We start from the raw sequence: 22,420 nt of genomic DNA on the forward strand, positions 1-22,420 counted from the left end.
TTCCTCTGCCTGGGAACTTACTTTGGAGGGTCCTAGAAAGCAAGCAAAACTATGTACCAAGTAACAACTATATTCAAGTTTAACAGCTCCAACAGTGTAGCATTAGCCCAAAACCCAGCTCAGATAACTCCTTGGTAAATTCTCAAGATCAGCAATACTTCAAACAATTTTAATTATCCCTACCTAGCTAAGGATTAGAGTTGACATTTTAGGGCTTTCAGGTGTACATCAAAGTAGCTTCTCTAACACCGATGATCTCTTAAATGATGCTAATCCCAATTCTCCACACTGCATTTTGTTCTCAGAATTCAATCAGAGAAGAGAGAGAATGAAAAAGATTCCTTCTTCTCCCACATATATCATCTGATCAAATGCTGCCAAGCTGCAGGCGTGCCTGCTGCCAGGGAGGAGACTTGTAGCCAGCCCTCTGGCCCCTCTTGGTGGGGAGGAGAGGTAAGAAGGATTTTGTCTGGGAGGTGCTGTGAACAGAGCGGGGAAGAGGCTGGGTGGAGATGCCTATGACGGTGTAAGCAGCAGGGAGGGTCGGAGCAGGGCAGCACAGGCTGCAGAGCTGAGAGAGTTGCACTGCCCCATTTCAGCGTCTCACCCAGGGAACCAGGAGCTATGGAGTTGCAAGCTCCCTCCCCTCTTCCCGTTTGACCTGCTGGCTAGAGCTCTCCAGTTGCTGCCCCAGCCCTCTTCCCAACCTGGTCACATTCTCTGCCCCTTCCCAAAGGCTCCCTACCCAGCGGGCCACCCCAACTCCATGGCAGCATGTGTCCACAAGGGGAACACCACTTCTACTGGAAAATAAAGGCACCATAGAAAAGGTAGGGTGAAGCAGCACATTAAAAATATTTTGCGAATAAGGTATCCTAAACCATCTCTAAGTCAGGTGTCCCATGAGTTCACAAACTGGACTCAGACTCTACTGTCTAATAACCCTCCATATTCAAGATTACAAGTTAAGTCTAATCCATGTGTTGCCCAGCATTGGCACGTATGCTTTCACACCACCAAATTTAGCAAACAGACTAACGGAAACCAGGAAATGAAGAGTCTGGTTAACACATCCAAACAACCACTTATCTGTCCTCCAGAGTTGGCAGGGGCAGGGGATGACACAAGAATACATCTTGTACTTCCTAGTTTTGGATTACTCTCATTCCTGCCTTGTACAGCCTAACAGCTTGGCTTGCATGGAGAGTGTGAAGAGGACATCAGAGAAGACTGCTCTCAGCTTTCCATGCACATGTTGAGCAGCTTCCAACCTCCACCCTCTGGAGCAACCCCTCTACAAATCTCGACTGACAAACAGCATGAGAAGGGGTTTTGATCTACAGAAAAGTAGACACAACAGACCCTAACCACTGTCAGGTGTTAAGCTCATGTAATGCAATTATTTGCACAGCCTTACCCCATTTGAATGTAATATTCAACAAAATGTTACGGGTGCCATGAAGTCACATGGGATTAAGTGTCAAATGGTTGATACTCACTGGTTCAATCAAACCTTAGGTTTGGTTCCTCAGGAGCCCATTTAAGGAGAGCAAGCAAAACATGGCAATTAAAAAAACCCAAACCAACCAAAACTAAAGGTTAATTTTTAATCTGCATCACTGAATTCAAACAGCCCATTGCTGCATGAACAACAGTAGCAGCAAAAGAGAGGAAACGTGTCCTTTGTGTACTACTTGCTGAGCACATTCCATACCCTTGGACAGCATTTACAGGAAAGAGATGGTTACTTCCTATCCTCTTAAGAACAGACAATGTTATCATGTTCTTTCTGATGGGATGTGAAAGTCTCAGAAAAGCTAGCATTCCAAACCAGCAGCAACAACAACAACAACAACAAAATACCCCAGGACTTTATGACTGACAAAAAACCAGTAAGGCATTCTCCCAGATAGCCTGTGAAATATTTCCATGTCTATTTGCCAATAAATCACCTTCCTTGCCCCATCCTCTTAGTTTTTAGATATGCTTCTGGTTAAACAACATAAAGCACATGATATGCGTGAAAGCATAATCTGCTCAAAGCTTAATTTGTTTCCAATGTGAGCTACACTTCAGTATGTACCCAAAAACGCTTTATAGAGAAAAAGAACTGAAAAACATGGTACGTGAAGGCAAATTTCTGTGAGCACAGCATTGTACCATGCCCAGGATCTTCCCAATAGTGACAAACCTCCCTGTATCTGTGCCTTTTCTGTTCTTCTGTCTTTCTCTTAGCTACTGATCCCACCACCCCTGGGCCTTCTGCACTTGCTCTGGCTCTTAAAGACTACTCCTTACCCTGTATTCCTTCAGTGTGTTTATGTTGTTTTATCCACAACATTAATGAAATTCCCCAGGAAAGATAAACACAGCTCTAAGAGTGAGATACTTCAACAGCATGAGCCTAGCACAAGGTATCTGTAAAAGGTAGAGCATGCGGCCAAGAAAAAGCAAGTCAGTGCAGAAGCAGACAGCCTCTGCTCAAATGACTAACATGTGCAAGGTTTGGGGCTACCACCTGGTCTGTTCTGAGCAGACAGTCTCAGTGATGTATAAATTTGGGGCAGAGGGAAAAGAAAATGCCCCAGATTTTCTTTCTTTCTTTCCGTTGGTCCACCCTGGGTTTTCTGTAGCAGAACCAGTAAAATATATAACTTTAAAAGGTTACGCTTCTACATCTATTTTATGCCCTATGTTCTACTAAACCAAACTCCTCAGCTTTTGCCCCAGAACAGAAGAAATGACAGAGGCAAGTCTGTGGAGGGGTTGGTTTTTCAGGCCAGTCTTTGCTTTGCCAGAGAGAGACACCTGGTGGCCAGTCAGCACCCAGCCATCGGCACCGCGCAGAACAGAGGGAAAAACCGGCCCTGGGAGCAGAACTTGCCACCAAGACCGAGACCATGAAGAAAACAAGCGGAGGAGACAGCAGGGGTAGCTGGTATAGCTGATTACTGTGAGGAGCCCGGGAGGCATTTGTATTCGCTCCCAGTAGGTCACCAAGATGAACTCCAGACCTGTTTCCTGCCATAATGAAATACTGTGTAATTTTTTTAATATATATTTTTTTATTTTTACTGTGAAAATCCTTTGAAATACAAACTCCAGATATCAGAGAAAACGCACAGAGTGGATGAAGGGAAGAACATTTAAAGTCTCCTTAGCCTTCTTCCTGAATTCATATCTGTCTGTCTGCACTTGTCTCTCTACACTGTGCCGTACCAAGCATCCACATCCTCCAGCACAGCAACACCTAACATGGCATGCAACAGAAAGAATTGTGTTGGAAGCACCTCTTCAGACTTAAAATCAGCCTTTTCAGAGACAGAGATTTTTGCAATCATTCTACATCAATCCTCTGTCATAAACCTTTAAAGAATGTTTTCTTTTCTAGCAACAAAAGTCAATGAAAATTAAAAGATAGAAGAGCACAACAGTGCTGATTCTTCCTCCTGTTACTCAATGCTGGTTGGTATTTTTCAAAATAAAGCATGAACTGCATAAGCTGTTCAACTGCGCTCAAAGAGCCTAAAAAATGAAAACCTGCAGCACAAAACGTTAAATCTAGATAGCTTTTGTAAAAAACCCATGCATCTAACAGATTTTAAAAGCAAGTATATTGGTATGAATTCAGATTCTCATCATTATGCATTCAGTGAAAGCAAAACATTGCTGACTGTAACCAACTGAAGACTCACATGCAATTAAAGGTGGTCGAATTTTCTCTTCTTTTTGTAAATCCAACAGGCAGCGTTCTCAGGTCAATATTACACTTTCGAGCTTTGTTTCTCAAGCAACATAACTAGGAAAAAATAAAACCAATTTTTAAAAAAATATCTGAATAATATCTTCAAAACCTGAAAGTTAAACAGTAAAAAAGTAATGTTGACAGGAATTATGGGAAAATTGTAGAAGAGGCCACATTTAATGAAGTACTTTCTTTGGCTTTTAAAAAAAAAAAACCCATCGCGAATGATGAAGTTAATAAAGTAAACCTAGAAACTACCTGAAACATTTTCAGGTGAAGTTTCTCCAAGGTTAAAAAACAACATGCCAACAACCTCTTTATAGTTACATATTGTGAAAGCCACTGCCAGCCTTTGTGGGTGTAATATTACCCACGGAGCTGTTTTTTGGGCTACAACCCCGCCAGCAGAAGGGATGCACATGCACCATGTCAGCCACTCTGACAAATTCCGATTTGAAGGTAGCACTAAGGGTATCATCCCGTAAACATGCCTAGTATCACTCCCTAAAACCTACTACCTATGTAGCATCTCACCATCTTCAGTGCACGTTTTCAAGGCATCACAGTGGCAAGTACACAGAGTGTGACCAGCCTGGGAGAAAGCTGGAGTCTTCTGAATTTACTTTGTTATCAACATGAGTTCTTGCCAACTAAGTTTAGTGCTGTATTTAAAGATATCTTCACAAGACTGGAAAACAACATGGCCTTGATGCCTTTCAGTGACATATCAATGAGTTGAAATATTTTGGAGCGGATTTTGTTTTTCTGGGTTTAGTTTGGTTGTTTTTTTTTTTAATTTTTCCCTTCTTGATCTTGGTCTTTGCAGTTTATCGTCATAGGACATTCAGGAAATGCCATAAATTTCTGTGATCTCATTAATGCTTTACTGGAATTAGAGGAGTTTCACAAAAATCTCCTCTCGGCCCTTAGAAGGCTGCCTTTTACTTCACTGTTGCTTAAATTTATTCTTTGCAGAACTCCAGTTGCCTTAATTTGGTACATGGGGAAGCACGTAATAATTTTTAGGCAATTAATAAATCCACTGTTTACGGGGGAATTTTGTAGTTAAAAATACAAAAAGGTTATGGAGGTGGGAGGAAACATTCAGGCTTTCTTAAGACACATCTACCATCAAACAGCAAGAGTGGTCATGCATCAGTTTTAAGAATGTACACTGTTAGCAATCTATTCTTCTAAGCAATTGGACGTAGACATTAATACTACTATTACAGAAACCTAGAAAGACTTCTTTTGATTTCTGGCCCTGAAATTCAGGGTCATTCACACTTTCATAAGAGAGGTATCAGCTCTGAAATCTGGATTGGGACTGCCTCAGTAGGAATTCAAAGGTAGTCAACCCTATCTCCAACGGGCCAAGCTGCGAATTTAAAACTTACAAGTTTTTTTGTTGTTGGACTATGCATAGTAGGATGTCGAGCAGCAGCATCAGCTGTCCTTCCTACATCTTCCAGGAAACGATAATCTGAAGGTAAAAAAAGAACAAGGAAAAACGTAGTGCTAACCTAGTAAAAGCAATGAATTTTAACGAGCACAAGGAATATTCTTACCGCTCAAAAGGTTCAAGTCAGTAAATTCATTTACAGAGACAAATGCTGTTTTATCCCTGACTCCATTACAGCTCAGTGCAAGCTTATGCTTCTTTACACACAATAGACTGAAACAACAAAAAGAAAAACATTAACATGCCATTCAACACGAGTGAGGAAAATAACCAAACCAATTTAATTCAGATGAAAGATACCTGCACGAATATTTCATGCATCGTGGACATCTGTACTTAGCTTCCTCTTTGCTGCATGTTTCGCATCTGAAAAAAAGTAAAAGGTAGCTCTTAATAAAGCAGTATCTTTGTGCCCGTCTGGCCTGGGAAGGTGCCTGCTCGACAACCAGGCGCTATGTCATCAGTCGGCATTTTCAGGAAAAGTTTTCTGAACCTTGAAAGAAGAAATTAAAAATACAAATACCCTAGATCAGATAAGGTAGCAGACAAAATAATGCAAGCTCTGGGAAACGCCTCCAAACATGTACAGGAGTCTTACCTATATTAAAACACAGTGCAGATGCTCTAAAGAAAGAGAAAAACCCCATACTAAGCACAGAGTTGGAAGCATAACAAGGCTATATCAGTTTATGCTTTGTGGCCTGGTTGTATCAGTGCTTTCCCCACTTACATCACCTGTAATGTGCATTATACTATGTTGGCTGACAATGCTCCCAGTTTTAGGCAGATAGAAAATAAATGTCGAGGATTCACAATAAAACCTGAAAACTGCACCCCATTTTTTCAACAAAACAGAAGAACCATGACAATATCCTCAGCAAAACTGCTGCTGGCTGTTAGCAGTGGAAACCCCAAAGTCAGGGAACCTCTCAGGCACAACATGCAAGCTTTAGGAATATAGCTAACAAATATTACCTCATTAAAAAACATTTCCTCCACAAATACAATCTTCTGCTTTGTAACTGGCTATTACAGCAGATATTTCTGCTATTCTTAGGAAACAGTTCTTCATACATTAACCAAAGCAACCGCCAATTTTCATTTATTTTGACTCCGACAAAGGGGGAAGGGAAATACGCCTCCCCCCAGCCCCATCAGTACAGTTTTCAAGAATGGCACATACCCACCACTTCCAACTGCTAAAGCAAAAACGTAAACCTCAAAGTATTTTTCTTCCTCTCCCCACCACACGCTTGCTGCTAGGGGACAGGGGGGGCGTGAAGGACAAGCTCAGCAGTACCATCTCCTGACGAGAAGGTGGCTCTGTACACCGGCAGGACGAAGCATTGTAAAAACAGAAAAATAGTGTTTCGCACACTGCAAAACAGAAACAGGAACGACTCCGAACAAGGATTCCTTTTTTTCCCCCCATCTCCACAGTGCCCAATGCACGTTGGCAGTTCACCAGAGAAAACTCCGCCACGCGTCACCCGCCTGCAGACCCCCATTAGCAGGCAAAAGCAGACCCTGCGACCTCGGGCAAAGCCCGCCCCGCGCCCAGAACAGGCCCCTCGCTCCTGAGAGAGCGAAACCGCCCCGTCCCGCAGCGCTAACGCCCCTCGCGGAGAAGGCTGCTCCCCTCCACACGCACAGAGCAGACAGACGGCGCGGGGGCTGCAGGGCAGCGATGCCGCGCGCCTCGGGCGCCTGCCTTCCCCAGGGCACCGGCGCCCCCCCCCGGGGTGGGGGGGTGCGGGCCCGGCCCGCAGCGAGCCCCCGGGGCAGGCCCCCGGCGGCGGCGCTGTGCGAGGAGGCCGCGGCGCAGCCCTCCCCTATCGGCGGCCCCGAGTTTTGGCGGAGCCCGAGGAAGGCGCTCCCGAAGCCCAGCCGGCCGCGAGCCTCTGCAGGAGGCCCGAGGGCGCTCCCGCACCCTGCCCCGCGTCCCTACCTCTGCAGGGACATCTTCCGCCCGCCCGCCCGCCGCCGAGGGCCCTCGGGGCCTTCCTGCTCCGCCATGGCTGCGCGGCGCCGCCTCCCCGCGCGGTGCCCGACGGGGCCTGGCCGGGGCGGGCCCGGCCCCGGCCTTTCCTGGGCAGCGGCGCCGCCTGGCGGCGGCCTCAGCGGGCCGCGGGGCCCTGCCGGCGCCGGGCCTTGGCGTCAGGCGGGAGTCGGCCCGCTGCCTCCGGCGCTGAGAGCGTCGTGTAGCCTCCTTCAGGCTTTGTCCCTCCTGCCTTAGACCGTTCCAAAGCCCCGCTTCCCAGGTGCTTCTTAATGGATTTTTAACCATCAAAAATGACAAGAAAAGGAAAAGGGATAAAAGGATTCTGACAAAAACTCTTGTAATCTAGCTCAGGGCTTGCTCTAAAATGTTGCTCTAAGTCTGCCTTGCTCTAAAGAAGGGTAACAAAGTACGCGACCACCTAAGCAACCATGAAAAATTAAGTGCAGGGTACAGGTACTTGTTAACATTGTGGGACGAAATTGGACGACATCTGCGAATGCCTATGGGAGCTCCAGTAGAGATGCCTGCACACAAGAGGCTTTCCAAACCACACACTGCGCTGTATACAAGTATACTGTCAATCAGGATGCTTTCAGCCAAATGTTTCTGGCAACCTCCAACTCAAGTGACAGCGTCCCACTGCACAAATTCATTGTGCTGTCTGCATGGGCTGTGTGTTTTTACCTCAATTACAGAGATGCAACATATTTACATCTGAGCAGTCTCACGATACTTTGAGCTCTTTGTTTTTAGGAGAGAGAATTTCTGAGACATGCTAATAGAAATCATAAATATATGCTATAAAGCACTTCCAAAAATAGGGCAATGAGACTAATAAAAACATACATGAAGCAGAACATTTTCTAAAAGATTACATTCTTACAAAAAAACCCCAAAACCAACCAAAACAACCCCAAACCCCCAAAACATTTGTCACAACATCAGCTCCACAGCCAAACCAAGAGCAAATGTCAAGTGATACTGTTAGAGTGTAATGATCTTGAAGATGCAAAAAGCGAGACATTTTCTCTAACCTTTATCATCACTCTGTAATCTTGCTTTGCCTTTAGTTTTACCAGATTTCCTCAAAGGGAACAAAACTGATGCTTTGATATAAAATGTAAAATGGGATGTACATGTACATTACCTTGTAAAAAGTAAACACTGTCAATCTCGCAATATTCCACGACATTGCCACCTAACAAGTACCCTTCTAGAGGACTTTAGTCATTACTAAGAATGAACTATACAATACAAAACAGAATAGTAAAAGACAAACAGATAGGTTAGAAGCTCATTTTATTATACTTTGGTAAGTGTGGTTTCCTGCGGATCAAGACAGTTAAACAAGTTGTTTGAACACTCCTCTGCTCCCCCATATAGTCTGGTATCACCTTGCCATGTACTACTGAGCACACTTTGGATTGATAATAGAGACATATTGTTATAAAGAATGCTTTTCCTAATGGTAAAATTGTTCTTTTTTTTAATAAAAAGATGGTTGAACATTTTAGGCTTAATTAAAAATAACCTATCTAATAACTTTGCAAAAATGGAATTTCTAGGTTGATTAAACGCTGATTATAATTTAACAGCAGCCATTCTGAAGACATACTGTAGTAGATTTTTTTTTTTTCCACAAGGTACAAAATATATACAAAATGTATCATCTTAAGATGCCTTTGGCAATAGAATTGTTAATTAAAATAAAGAATCTAAACCTCAAAACTACTGCAGGAAGCTGTTCTACAACAATTTTTACAATGGCTGTAAAGCTAACTGTTCTGACTATATGCATCATATACAATGTGCTGTCTCGTATACCATTTCCACAACAGTACACAAAAATATTTTAAACAAGAAATCCACATAAATAATGTTTTCATTGTAGTGAAATATGTGACCAACGATTTAAAATAAGTACCTTTACAACAGAAACATATCCTGATGTAACCAGCACATACAGTCTGAAAGATAAAAAGGGACTCAAATAATGTCTGCTAAGGCCACAAGCACCTTGTGTTATGAAGAGCACCAAGGCAATACGGACAGGAAACACAAAAGAGGTAGTGTGCCATCTGTTAAGATGTATGCGTCCACACAGGACTATAATAAAACAATGTTTAAGAAAAGAAGATGTATTGTACTGTGGCATAATTTGCTTTTCATATACAAGCTATTGCACGTTTAGGAGCATTAGCCAGTATTGCTCCTTAGTGTTGTATGTCTCCAGCTTTCCTCAGGATGTTGTTTTTTTTTTTTTTTTTGCAGTGCTGTTAAAGACATTGCTAAGAACACTAGAGGTCCTGAAAAATTCCATGTTCAGATATTCAGTTCCAGGAAATTATGTAAGAAAGCACCAACAAATTACTTTATGAAAATTGTTGTAGTCTTGTCTGTCTCTTCTTTTTCAATGCCATTTCTCCATAGGAGGAAGTCTTTTTCTTCCTGAGGTTCTTTAACCAACACTGTTTAAAATGATTCTTCAGTTTCCTAGTAATTTTGCCTGTAATGGGTCATTACTTTTGCATTCAATCTATGAAGCAATTCCATGTGGATGCAAAAAACCCCAGGATAGAAACCTCAAAGAAAGCACACGGAACCACTTTCTATGAAGTGCTGCTGTCCTGGTTTGAGATGAGGAAGTGCATTAACTTGAACAACTGGAAGCTGATTAGTGTCCTGAGTGTGAAAAAAGAACCGTGTCTTATGCCAGCTGCCATCTTCAATCTGCAACATACAGGAACAGAATATTAGATTCATATCAAAGATAAGCTTCAAAACACAAATGGAAATTGTGGTTATAGAGTGAGAGGAGGAGGAGAAGTGTACAGAAACATTTCTTCTCCCAGCAATTCCTAATGAAACTGTGTAATTTAACAAATGTCATTTCTCCCATGCAATACCATGCACACTCCTGGCAAAACTGTAACTGTAAAAAAAGCCCAGCCTGGAATACAGCTGGAACGGATGCAGACACAGTGCAACACAGCTCAAAGCAGAGTGCCTATCACTTTGCAAGCAGTCCTGGGCTTTTATAGACTCTTAGATTTCTTGCTAAATTCACCTCCAAATCTGAACAGTAGGTCTTAGGTTATGAACTCCACAGGCACTTGAATGACTTTGTAGGCCCTTGAAGAATAATCACGGGGAATGAGGGCTCCATTTTTGCCATGAACTTTGTATTGTTTATTCTAATCCTTTAAAAATTGCAGTAAAAAAATGATATCTCATAAAAATTATAAAATTACGCTATAACACTGTCTGAGGCTGGGAGTGTCTTGATGTTTGTAATCACTCCATTCTTAAAAACCATCAAGTACAGTGGACAGCACTGAAAAGTGAAACCCTTGCAGAGAGGGAATTGTGTGAGATTCTGCAGCAGATCTGTACAGTGCATAGTTTCCTACAGAAAGAGCGACAGATCTCGTAGAACCTTGCAGAAAAATGGCACTTCTCAATAGCCATCACTGTATGCCTTAATTTTTCTCAGGGATTAAAACGGTCCGAAACAGACCTGGGAAGCGGGGAGAAGGGGCTTCAATGGGCATACTTTATCTGCATGACACAGGCTAGAGCATCTCACTAGCATGACAAGCTAGAAGCATAACAGCTTCAAAGTGTCTCAATAAAACCACTTTCTGTCTTGAGATTAAAAATCTCACTTGACACCCCCACATCGTATGGAACCAATGTCACATGTTTGACATTATTGTAAATGAAAGTAGAGCTATAAAATACTGAAAGTGTAACATGCTTGGCTGCTATATTTCATAGTGTTCTACCAAGATATTTATCTAATAGTTCACATCTTGGTGAGTGGAGTAATCTAATAAGCATTAGAAAATTAATAAGCTCTTCCATTTTTTCCTAAATACAAATATTATTTAATGTTTTAGCCATGGAGTCCATTTCTAATCATCATTATTTTATTAAAAACCAAACAATTGACTCATAGTCAATGAATTTAAAAATATTTAGTTGTCAAAAAAAAAATATAAATTCCAGCCTGACTGAACCTGAGATTTTGTGTTAGATAACCTCAACAGAACTCTTACTGAAGCCTGAATTTTCATTTTCAGAGTAACTGTTCCTAAAGTTTCCTGGAGGACCTCCTTATTTCTGTTTCTGATCTCTCTCAAGTGTCTTAGTAGAGTCTTGAAATACATGACACTCAATGCAAACAGCAAGTATAGATACCCTGTATTACTGCAATTGCTTTTACTTTTGGATAGATGTTGAATTCAATATAAAAAGTTTGGCATATAGAGACATATGCAGAACAAGGTAAGAAGTAAGCTTCAAGGGATGTGAACCTGAATGATTGTTATTTATTTGCAGAAAGTTAATAATGCCTAAACAGTAACTCCATTATGGCTTTAATAATGCTAGTGCTAAAAAGTATTTACCATGCATTCATCCGTAAGCACCTTTGGTTCAAGTAGCGTATTGGCTTTAAATATCTGACCATTCCATCCTTTGAAGCTAACAGATGTTTTCTGGCCACCTGCTTTATTTAATCCCCACATCGGTGTGTTCAGACAATGAACTGTGATGCTATGGGTTGCTTCTGAGCTCAGTAAATGAAGGAAGTTCATCTGCACTTTTCCGACGCCAAACTCCAGCTAAGTTGCAAGAGAAATGCATTGTTAGACTTATAGCTGGACTATGCTGAATGGCCATAGCAACACAAAGTGACATATACATACATGTGTGGTGTTCAGGCATGGGACCATGTATACATGTTTATACATTGGGATCAGTGCCAAAGAACACAATTTGTATTTTTCAGGAGAGCTGTTAGGTTCCATTATAGTGATTACTATAAACAGAAGCTTTCATAGGACATTTTCAAAGCTTCAGTATAAATATTTGCTAATGCTTACAACTTTGTTGAAACACAGTTGGGCAGAAAACACTATTTTTAAGTACGGAAACCAAAACAAATGTTTTTGTGAGTCAAACAAAGATATTATCAGCAGCAGTGTTTTAACTGCAGCCACATAATCCTGCTGTTTAGTCTTAGACCACAGGTTCTGGCAATACCTACATCCCATTAAAAATAATAAAAAAAAATCATGAGCATACTTTGATTTTAGACAGAAAATATATAGTTACTCATTACTCAACAAGAACTTCTCCAAGACTAGATCATATTCAGGGATCTTCCAAATGTACGAATGTGTATGGGAACTTTATGGTATTTCTGATGCTCTTCAATGACTACGGTCTATATGCAAAACTCCACAAACATAAAACTTCTGTTCCCAACGGTTTAAGAACTACATGTAAGGAGGAGCATGGACTAATGACACAAAGGAAACCAGTCTCTGCCTAATGACATTTAGAAGTAACCAAGTGTTGAAAAACAGTCATAATTTTCTTCCTTCCCATTGCAATGACCTCAGCATCTCTACACTTAGACACCCTGAGAGATGAGTTACTAATGTAGCTTAGAAGCATTTCAGGCTTATTTTTATGCCTTGTATAGGAAAGTATAAAGCGTAACAAAATAACTCTATCAGCATGAAAGGTGAGTAAATGGAGTTACACTAATATTGTCATGTCCTTCCACAAAGATGCACAACAAAAAGCCCAGGAAATCTAACATCTTCTCATGAGTTAAGTAAATAAGCATTCATTTGTTCAGAGTTCCAGCACAGATACAGTCTCTCTGGAAGCAATGCATACCTTTGTCACAGACAGCGGTGTTAAACATGTCTGACCACCTGCAGTGAAGTTGCAGAAAACTTCAATAGCATCAGAAGGACATCCAATATTTGGATCAATCCAGTATTTTCCTATTAGTATATAATCCCAGATGGTAAATAAAACCAAAATACAATTGTTACTAAACAATTTGCTAAAGATATTCATACTTTTTGGCAAGTAGTAGATATATTATCACCACAGCTTCACTAGGAAATGAAAGAAAAGGAATATGAAAATCTTTTCACTATTACAATTCTACTAATAACAGATATTAAGCAAAATTGTCATAACCATTCAATTCTGATTACATATACAATGACTTGAATACTGTCATAGTTTCAAAAATGTTTTCTCTTTCCACAGCTAAATAGTGAGAACAAATGGTATTTCTTGTCTGCTCTTTCTGTATTAAAACTTAACTTTTTTTGTTTGGCTTAGTTTTATACAGCTAATATTTTCAGGAATGAAAATATCAATCTAAATTCTCATCCTCTCACAGCATCCTGAAGACCCTTTCTTTCTCCACTATCTTTCTTCCATCAGACATTTCTACATGACGTATCCTAATGATGGTAATAAGGAGTACTTGCCATTGTGAATCCATGGGATTTGGTCCAATAAAAGAAATAGGCCACATGCAAATTATATCGGGATTTAGCTTCCCTTAATATTAAATATGGGTAAGCTTGTGCTCTACAATTTACATGGGTGTGTGTAATCTTCTGGAGGACTGTGTCAGTGACCTCTGTGGCCCTAAAGGATTGACATTTATTTACGACAGCGCAGTTCTAATAAGGGTTAGGCTCATCTCTGCTAGAGTCTTAAAGAATTGATCCATCCTTAAATATGCCATGGAACAGTAATTTCCCTGTAACCTCTAACTTCATTTCTCATTTCCTTCTCAGCTTCATAATGCTAATTCTTGAAAAAAGGGATACTTACAGGTATTTTTTATTTCATTAGCCACTCAGAAACTGAATTATGTCACAGTATTGACATTACAGGTTTAAATAATTATTTTTGATTTGAAATATTCATTCAGGATCTTCTGGGATACAACTGTCAGTGTATCTGACAGTGATAGTGTATTGTATACAATTTTCTCACTAGGAATCTAGAATCTGATCCACACAAAATTCATTGCAAGATTAGCTACAAATACTTGGGAAACTTTTAATCACAAAATTGGATTCAGTTTCAATTTTTCTGGATGCTTTTGTTTACTTACATACACAATCTGTCTCTAATAGCTCTATAATATTAGATAGCTACATACTTTCATCTTTAAAATTCAGAAATTTTATCTTAAATAAAGATAGCTGTGACAGGCACACTGCAATAGAATATAATAAAAAACCCTATACATTAGAATTTTTATGTAGACAGTAACATTTGGAAGCAACACATTTCAAAGCCTAGTTGTGTTTAAGCTTTAATGAAAGTGGACACTTACCATCTGACACTTTACGTTCACAGTTAAGCAAATCCCTGCAGATGCGTGCTGGGTTATCCCGTGTGCCAAGAGGGTTCTTGATGCTGTGCAGTAAATTGCTAAGGTAGTGTAGCGTTTTGAATATCTCTGTACTGTGATCTAGTAAAGTTACTTCAGTATTCTGGTATTTCTGTCAAGGGCCATTAGCAAATGTGTTACCACAAAGAAGTATCACAACAACAGTATATGCAGTAAATGTCAAATGGCCTTTGAATAGCCAGACAGAAGCAAAGTATTTATAATGCGTGCAATCAGCCACATAAAGCAGGGTAAAAATAATATATTCCAATAAACAAATTAGTACATTTTATTAAAATTATCAGAGCAGTAAAGTTACAGGCAGGTTAAGATCATGCAAATACGTCATTATGACATGTTGACATAAAACGTGGATACAGGATTTTTATCGTATACTTAGCAGTTTCAGATTTCAAACAGTGAAATCTACTCTTACCCTTAACCTAGAAAATATATGCAAATGTATTTGACTTCATCCATGTAAGGAATTTTCTTGCAATCAATGGGACCACACATTTGCATATATGTCAGTATTTTTTGGATCAAGGCCTAAATGCCACTATTATCTGTGGCTGAACAGATACAGTCTGCTATGTGTGGTAGTCAGTAAACTTCCATTACTGCCAATGATGACAAAAAAAGTTGAAATGCTGCTGTTTTTCTTAACTTCATTTCAATTGTATCCTATACATTCTAGCATGTTTAATTATATTCTGCAGTAATTACTTGCTATCCATGATTCCTTTTAAATTAAGTCTTTGTAAAGAAGCCCTGATATAATTGCATATCTTGTATGACAATATAAATACATTCAAATATATTACCTCCATCTGCAGTGCAGCATTTGACTCAATCAAAGCTTGAACAGCAGCATTGATGTCCACTTGTTTCTGAAAAAAAGATATTTCAGAATATAAAAAGATGAACAGGAATATTCTAAAATGCAGGTGGTAAATTCTTTGAGCACTGTAGCAACATACATGATAGCTTTGTTATTTTGTCATTTTCGAAAATAATTCATTGTAAACACTTTTAAAATAGGATCCTCCCTTCCATTTCCAAAGAATGCAAGCATGCATACAGAAAAAGCATATTTGATTTTTATTAGTACCCCCATACCCAATTTAATGATCTTACTCCTGGAACAAAAATATTATAATAGTTGTCACAGACCAATGTCCCAACTTATTTGTCCCAGCCATTTAATTTATATACTTAAGTAAACCAATCCAGGTAAGTGTGAAAAGGTGTTATTCCTTTACAGAGAAGCACACAAAGAATATCTCAATCAGCCATCAGCAGCTGACAGATCAAAGTAGTCTTCATGATGCATGAACAAATACCAAGACTGACCTTCCTCTAAAGGAGGAAGCCTGTTTCTTGCGTATCTTCATTCTCTGCACTTTGTGTGAGGGATATACTACACCCAGACAACAGGTTTGTTTATTTTTAAAGAATTAAGTCACCCACACAAGCATCTAGTTCTTGCAATTTGTTCTCAGATTACATATATCATTACAGCTTTAGGACATGTCAGATATTGAGTCTGTCCTAACTGGCACAATCCCTTAACAAACAAAATCTCTGTGTGTGTATATATATAGGGAGAACATCTGGGCCAGAAATAGCACAAAATTTTCTGTTGCTATCTTTCAGAGTGTTCAAGTACAGAACAGGAGAAATACCTTTCAGAATGTGATGGAGTTAACCCATGTCAAAAGTATGACCGTATCCATGAGCTTTGCCTGTTGAGGGCTCAACAGCATGCAGAACAGAACTGACAGTGTAAGATGGAAGGTTCAAAAAATGTATTACTGTAGTGATTGAAGTTGTAGAAAAATGTATTTGCATTTCACGTGCAGTAATGGAAGAAGCAATGCATTTGAAGAGGATCCTGCTATTTTAACTTTCGAAAAAGGACTGTATTGTACGTTATGGTTGTTACAGAACTTACTCTTGGTCCTGGTGGTCCAGGTGGTCCCTAGAGAATGGGAGAAACAAGATATTAGGTGCTTCACATGTTTATATAATGCAATCACAATGGAAAAATATAGGCATTTTTTTTTTATGCACTTACAGGTGGTCCTGGCTGGCCCTGAGGTCCCTGAGGCCCCTAAAAGAAATGGAGATAAAATGCAACAGTTATAGATGAACATCTCTGCTTTTACATTTATGTATTTTTTAAATCACAAAATGCCGCAATACATACATAGAAGAAAATGTGATACTGGTTTTGGTAAAGCTGTAAATTATTAGTTATTATTGTTAAAGTACCATACTCTGTTAACACGTGAATATTCCTGTTAGAATTGTGGGGTTGTCTGGTTACTTGTTTCTGCAATTGCTTTTGATGTTAAGGGAACATTAGAAGTCACACAAAGTATTAATATATAATGTGCTATACCTTGTGCCAGCATTATATGCATGTTACAAGTACTACAAGGGATGAACAATCATGAAAGCATTGTAAATAATGTTATGGGTGGTTGTAAAAAACGAACTGATCCACTTTAAGAGTATCTGCTAGGCATTTATTAGCTCCATTAGAGCAGTGTAAATTTTCAGCCAGAACATGTTATGCTCATTGTTTAACAGTGATAGTGCAGGCTTCCTTCATATTCAAGAAGTTATGCCCTTATTTCCTCATCATAAGCGGCATCATTCATTTTCATGTTTAGGATGATGCAGTGGAGAGGAGAGGAGGAGAAGAAACAGCTGCTTTTCCCCAGATTATAGTGTCTACAATGCACATAGTCTTAAATCTAAGTTTTAGGTTTGCCTTGTGGTTGGACATGGACCCCGCCCAAAACAATAGCCTCATCTGAATTATCCTTTCTTTTAGCAACTATTCACATTAAAATGGAACAATTATGAATATTTATTAATATACAGCGATACTTGTGTCTCTTAGATTCTCTTCATTCTCTACATACTCAAAGCCTCTAGGAGCTGCTGTAGCATAAACAATAGCAAGAACAATGACAAGGAAAAGAACAGGTGTCAGTGCCTTAGTTCGAGCAAAAGAGAAGAAGGAGGAATGAAAGGCATAGGCCAGACCTGCACCATGTATTAGTAAAACCTTTTAACATAACTGAGTTAATTTAAGCAAAACATTCTTTAGCCAGTGCTGCTTGTACCAATTACTCAAGCACAATAAGCTGTTCCAGCAAAAGCCCTCTTATGCCAGTACGGTCACAATAGTACTAAGTGTCTGCCAAAAGAGAAATGATATTATCTGACATGGTCATGCTGGCAAATATTGTGAAACTGATCTAGTTAAAGAGCTATTAAGTTGTAAATCACTTAATATAGTAATAAGAAGTATTCCTGCTGTGAGATTTCACAGCAAGATCCGTGTGAGTGTCACTGCATGCTACCACTGCTGAACTTGAGCTGTGCTTCAAGCGGCCACCAGCAAGGACAGCTGGAAATGGTTAAAGAAAGATCAGATTCAATCTAACATTAATTCAAGTATATTTAAAAAAAGGATCTCAGAGCAGATGGGAGTGATTTACTTAAGTCACTGAGGCTCCAAATTTATCAGTTCTTAGGAGAATACCAGCTGCATTTCTTACTACCTCTAGACATATTCATAAGGCAGAGCACTTGGTAGCTACTGGGGAATGCATCTGTCAGGGGTTGCTACGACCTCCACAGCTGCACAAGTTACATGTGCCTTGCACATCACCTGCCATGGCCCATGCCAGAGGAGTTCAGGTGCTGGATTATGAAGGGTGTGAAAAGCGGGGGCCATCATGTAGTTCCTAGCACCATATCTATAGCAACAAGGCTATGCTGTGGGACTACAAATGGCTTTGAGGCCAAGACCCATGTTTTACACATGTTCTTTGGAGAATAGGGGAGAATCAAAACTGAAGCGATTTCTGGATGTTTAGAGAGATGGTCATCTGATACTTAACTAAGACGACCTTAATGGCATAAGCTCTAGGGACTGTAAACATCGTCAGGTTTTCAACAGAGGCATCCTGACCCTATTTATTTATATTTCATCCACTTACACCTATAGAAGGGACTGTAAGCCATCTTTTAGGTAAATATTTACCGATATTTTATAAAGATGTTAATGATTAATGTTGGAAAATGGAAATCACAGCATAAGTCATTTTAGCACATATTGTAGTATAGAAATCCCAGTGGGTTCTGTTCAAGTACCTAGCTTCCTTTTACTCTTCTGAGTTTGATTATTGCCCAGCTTGCAATTTTCTTTGAAATCCTATTACTATTGAATAGGCATAAAATATTATTGTTGTTATTCATTATTACAAAACTGATGAGAGATGAGTTTGCAGAGATGACATACACTGTTTTGGGGTAGCCCCTCAGCTGCTGCAAATCAACTAGGTTTCACAGAGCTACACTGTTGTACACCAGCTGAGAAGACTGACCTCCACATTTAATTAATCAGATCAGCAACTCAGGTGCTGTTAGACTGCTGCAGGATACCTTCAATCCCATGTGGATATATTACTGGACTGTCTGATCATGCTTGGTGAAGTATGTTTAGTATAAAATGAAAGAGAAAGTGTGAAAAAGAAACTTGAGAAATTAATTTGACAGCGTAAGGATGTCTTTGTTTATCTTGGTTCAGGACTTGATTATGCAAATACCAAGTCAAGGCAAGGCACAGTCTTCAACAGTTTATCCCTAAGTAACCACTGCTCTCTGATGAATAGATGTCCTTGTTCTGAGTGCTGAGATTTAGACATTCCAGTAGATTTTTCAGATGACTGAATGCTTCATTTAATGTTCTATGTTTTTGGCATGTGTCGCAATTTTAAGACTCAAAAAGTCTTGGGACAAGAACAGTTCAAATTTATAGTGGTTTCTGAAATAGAACTGAATATTTTAAAAATCAAAACCTGCACTGTTCCAATGAATTTAAGGTATTTTGCAAGAGAGGAATGTGATTTGTCTTGATTCTCTGTCTCCTTTCCAATAAAACCCATGTGAAAAACAGGTAAATATTGAATGCTATTTGTTAACTATAGAGAACTACTTTTGGGGTTATTATATTTCTTAAATGTGTTAAAACTTCAGGGGGCTATATCAATTACCGTTACAAGCCTTTAAAATATAATGAAACTACACAGAGCGTGTTGAAACTCCTGTAGAGATGTTATAAAAATTCTTTCTTTCTGTTGCAGAGCAACAAAATAAGGTTAAATTACACTTTTCATGGATTAAGTTAATTGCTAAATGTTTTACTGGAATGTACAGGATTACCTTTACAAATCTGCTTAATTTACCCTTTGATCACATTAGAATTTAAGTGAGAAAAGTGCAATTCCAGTTCATAATAACAAAAGCAGAGAATAGAACAATTAGTTTTAGTGTGCTCTTTAATTCTTTAATCACCCAATTTGATTGCTGGCACAGAAGTTCAAAGGCCAAAACACCAATCTTTTTCTAATACTGTAAGGCCCTGATTTTACATGCAATGATACATATGCTTAACTTTGAAAGCATGAACAATCCCAAGGGCTTCCATATTTTCCATGACTTCTGAAATTTTCCAAGAAAAAAATGATTAATGTTAAGCTTTCCCTGACCACTTTTATCATTTTGATGTCACCATATCTCATAAAGAGTAAAGCCTAATAACATCCTGCAATGTAATAGTCTGATGCACAGTACAGTGTGGTAGCTGCCATTAATGACTGTAAATCTAAAATAAATGATTATAATAGAAAATTATGGATTATGCTTTATCATATCACATCGTATCTTTTTTCACCTTGAGGACAGTCACACTCTGGAACACATTGCCCAAAGAGATTATCTAATCTCCACCCCTGGAAGTTTTCAAGAGCCAGCTGAATAAAGCTGACTCTCTTAAACAGGAGGTTGGTCTAGAAATGTCTTGAGATCTCTTACAACCTGGATTATCCTATGACTCTGTATTATAATTCATTATGTGACACGCCATGAAATAAAAAAAAGAAAATGAAAACACACTTTCAGAAATGTCAGAATTCTGAGACAATATTCCAAAATTTATTCCATGTTTTTCTAAATGTTTAAATCAGTGATATTAATATTTTGAATTGAAAAATAATTTTAATTAAAATTTTTCAAGCAACTCTGCTTCTGACACTATCAATTTTTCCTCTAGAAATAGCCTACAGGACCTGAACTTTGGTTCACCGCTGACCTCAACAGGGAGACACGATTTTACATTCCATGTTTTTCAGGGCATAAAAAGACATTTTTTTCTAGTAATGAACACTGTATACCTGACAGACTAAAAACTGTAACTAAACCTTGGACTGCTACAAAAAAGTTAAAATCTTTGTGATTCTAGGAAGAATGCCAACATCAGTTTTAAAGGTATAAATTAAAACTCAGAATACACAGTTGGATTAAAATAATTTTCTCTCCTTTGTATCTGAAAATAGTTGGAAATAAATCCTTTTCTTGGCTACATAATATAAACTAATGCCACTGTATATGATTTAAAATTAAACATTCTTCTGAAGACAGTCTTAGGAGATTAATTAATCTTGATTAAGTCAAGAACTTTTTTAGGAAATAACTTCTCAAACACCAGCATCAATAATGGAAACGGGTGTTTCTTGTTCACCATTTTGGATGTTGTTTATTATTATTTTTAAAGTCTCTGCATTTTTAGCTCTATGCTGTCATTGCAATTCTTATGAACAAACAGTAGAAAAAACCAGTTAAGATGGTTAATAGCAGCATGAATTAAGAAACTAGTTTTCCTCTTATTCTGAGATAGCAATTGCCTCAAGAGCATTAGAATCAAAGAGGAAAGTTCCCCAAGACATGTACAGCAAGCTTAGTTCCAAGCCTTAATACTTTAAGCAATTTTGAATACTTCTGATATATTTTTCAGAACTTTTATAAGGCACTTAGGTTGGAATTCCACACAGGTGGCTGCTAAAGGCAAAATACAATAAGACAAGAGAAACTAAATGACCAAGTGAAGTGGGCTGAAAGGCAGGGTAAGAGCAACAGGAACAAGATCACATTGGCTAGGTACTGGAAAAGAAACTCATTGTAAACCTGACATATGAAGTAATGTCATAGGTATCAACTATCGTTGTAATCACATTTGCTGTAAATATGATAATTTAATGGCTTTTCACACAGCCATTATTAATTGGAGATTTTACTAATTCTAACAGAGTTTTTAAATCAAATCCAACATTTATTAATGCACAAAAACTGAAAAATAAGGCAACTTCATAACCTATCAATGCTGCCTACTGCTACTCGAGCTGGCATACACAGCATGGAGGCTCATCCTCAGCTCTAGGCTTCTCCTTGAACCTCTCCCTCTCTAGACAAGATGATATAGACATATGAACATGCGTATGCATGCTGTGTTGTGAGGCTCTGGAGCACGACAACAAATGTGACAAAGGATTTTCCTTTCAGATCTGAACTGGGACAGGTTTGGAGTATGTGTCTGCTATATGATCGGGGCCATACTGCCCGACAGCACACACCCACTGGGCATATCTACATAAGTCAACCTGAACAAGAAAAGGTCAGACTTTTGACTCATGCTACCAACTTTCTTGGCCAGCACTCTCCAAGAGCACAACATGACCATCTGGCATTCAGAGCATGCAAGAGTACATTCAGTGTAACACAGGAATAGTTTTTACATAGCCAAAAAAATGAAAGCATAAAAGTTGTTTCATCTTACCATTTCACCCCTTGTGCCCTTTTCACCTCTTGGTCCCTGTAAGAAAGAGAAGCTGTTAATCCAATGCCTAGGATTGAAATAAGCAGATTAATATCCAAGAGACTTATACTGCTCACATGAAAAGCCAAGTATCATCTGTGGAACTCTGGGGCTTTAATTTTCCTGTACTACTAGAAAACTAAACTAGTTGAAAACATCTTGTAATTCCTGTATGTGGAAAGCTATTGTTTTCTTCAGATTGTAAATATGGGGTTTTTTCAGAAATTTTAATTGTCAGGGTTCTCCCTGTCAATCAG

At 39.0% G+C, this 22,420-nt stretch overlaps 2 protein-coding genes across 12 annotated transcripts in view; both read right to left on the reverse strand.

Moving 5' to 3' along the window:
• The window catches only part of ZNHIT6 (zinc finger HIT-type containing 6), a 46,199-nt gene extending 38,922 nt beyond the window's left edge, over positions 1–7,277 (reverse strand). For all 8 annotated transcript variants that reach the window (XR_007506904.1, XR_007506903.1, XR_007506906.1 and 5 more), the window contains exons 1-5: positions 7,156–7,277; positions 5,508–5,573; positions 5,314–5,420; positions 5,143–5,228; positions 3,696–3,799 (exon numbers count right to left, since the gene is read on the reverse strand). Coding sequence is in view for 4 of the 8 variants with exons in the window: in XM_049807490.1 (XP_049663447.1) it covers positions 3,696–3,799; positions 5,143–5,228; positions 5,314–5,420; positions 5,508–5,573; positions 7,156–7,223 (431 nt within the window). In the remaining 4 variants the exon portion in view is untranslated. The remainder of the gene's footprint in view (positions 1–3,695; positions 3,800–5,142; positions 5,229–5,313; positions 5,421–5,507; positions 5,574–7,155) is intronic.
• Positions 7,278–8,525: 1,248 nt separating this feature from the next.
• Positions 8,526–22,420, reverse strand: part of COL24A1 (collagen type XXIV alpha 1 chain) — a 151,896-nt gene continuing 138,001 nt past the window's right edge. For all 4 annotated transcript variants that reach the window (XM_049809387.1, XM_049809386.1, XM_049809385.1 and 1 more), the window contains 8 exons: positions 22,125–22,160; positions 16,509–16,544; positions 16,386–16,412; positions 15,256–15,321; positions 14,375–14,543; positions 12,901–13,010; positions 11,619–11,834; positions 8,526–9,939 (listed from right to left, as the gene is read on the reverse strand). In XM_049809387.1, coding sequence (XP_049665344.1) covers positions 9,793–9,939; positions 11,619–11,834; positions 12,901–13,010; positions 14,375–14,543; positions 15,256–15,321; positions 16,386–16,412; positions 16,509–16,544; positions 22,125–22,160 — 807 coding nt within the window. In that variant the 3' untranslated portion in view covers positions 8,526–9,792. The remainder of the gene's footprint in view (positions 9,940–11,618; positions 11,835–12,900; positions 13,011–14,374; positions 14,544–15,255; positions 15,322–16,385; positions 16,413–16,508; positions 16,545–22,124; positions 22,161–22,420) is intronic.

Source organism: Accipiter gentilis, chromosome 8, assembly GCF_929443795.1.
Source record: "Accipiter gentilis chromosome 8, bAccGen1.1, whole genome shotgun sequence".
Classification (NCBI taxonomy): Eukaryota; Metazoa; Chordata; class Aves; order Accipitriformes; family Accipitridae; genus Astur; species Astur gentilis.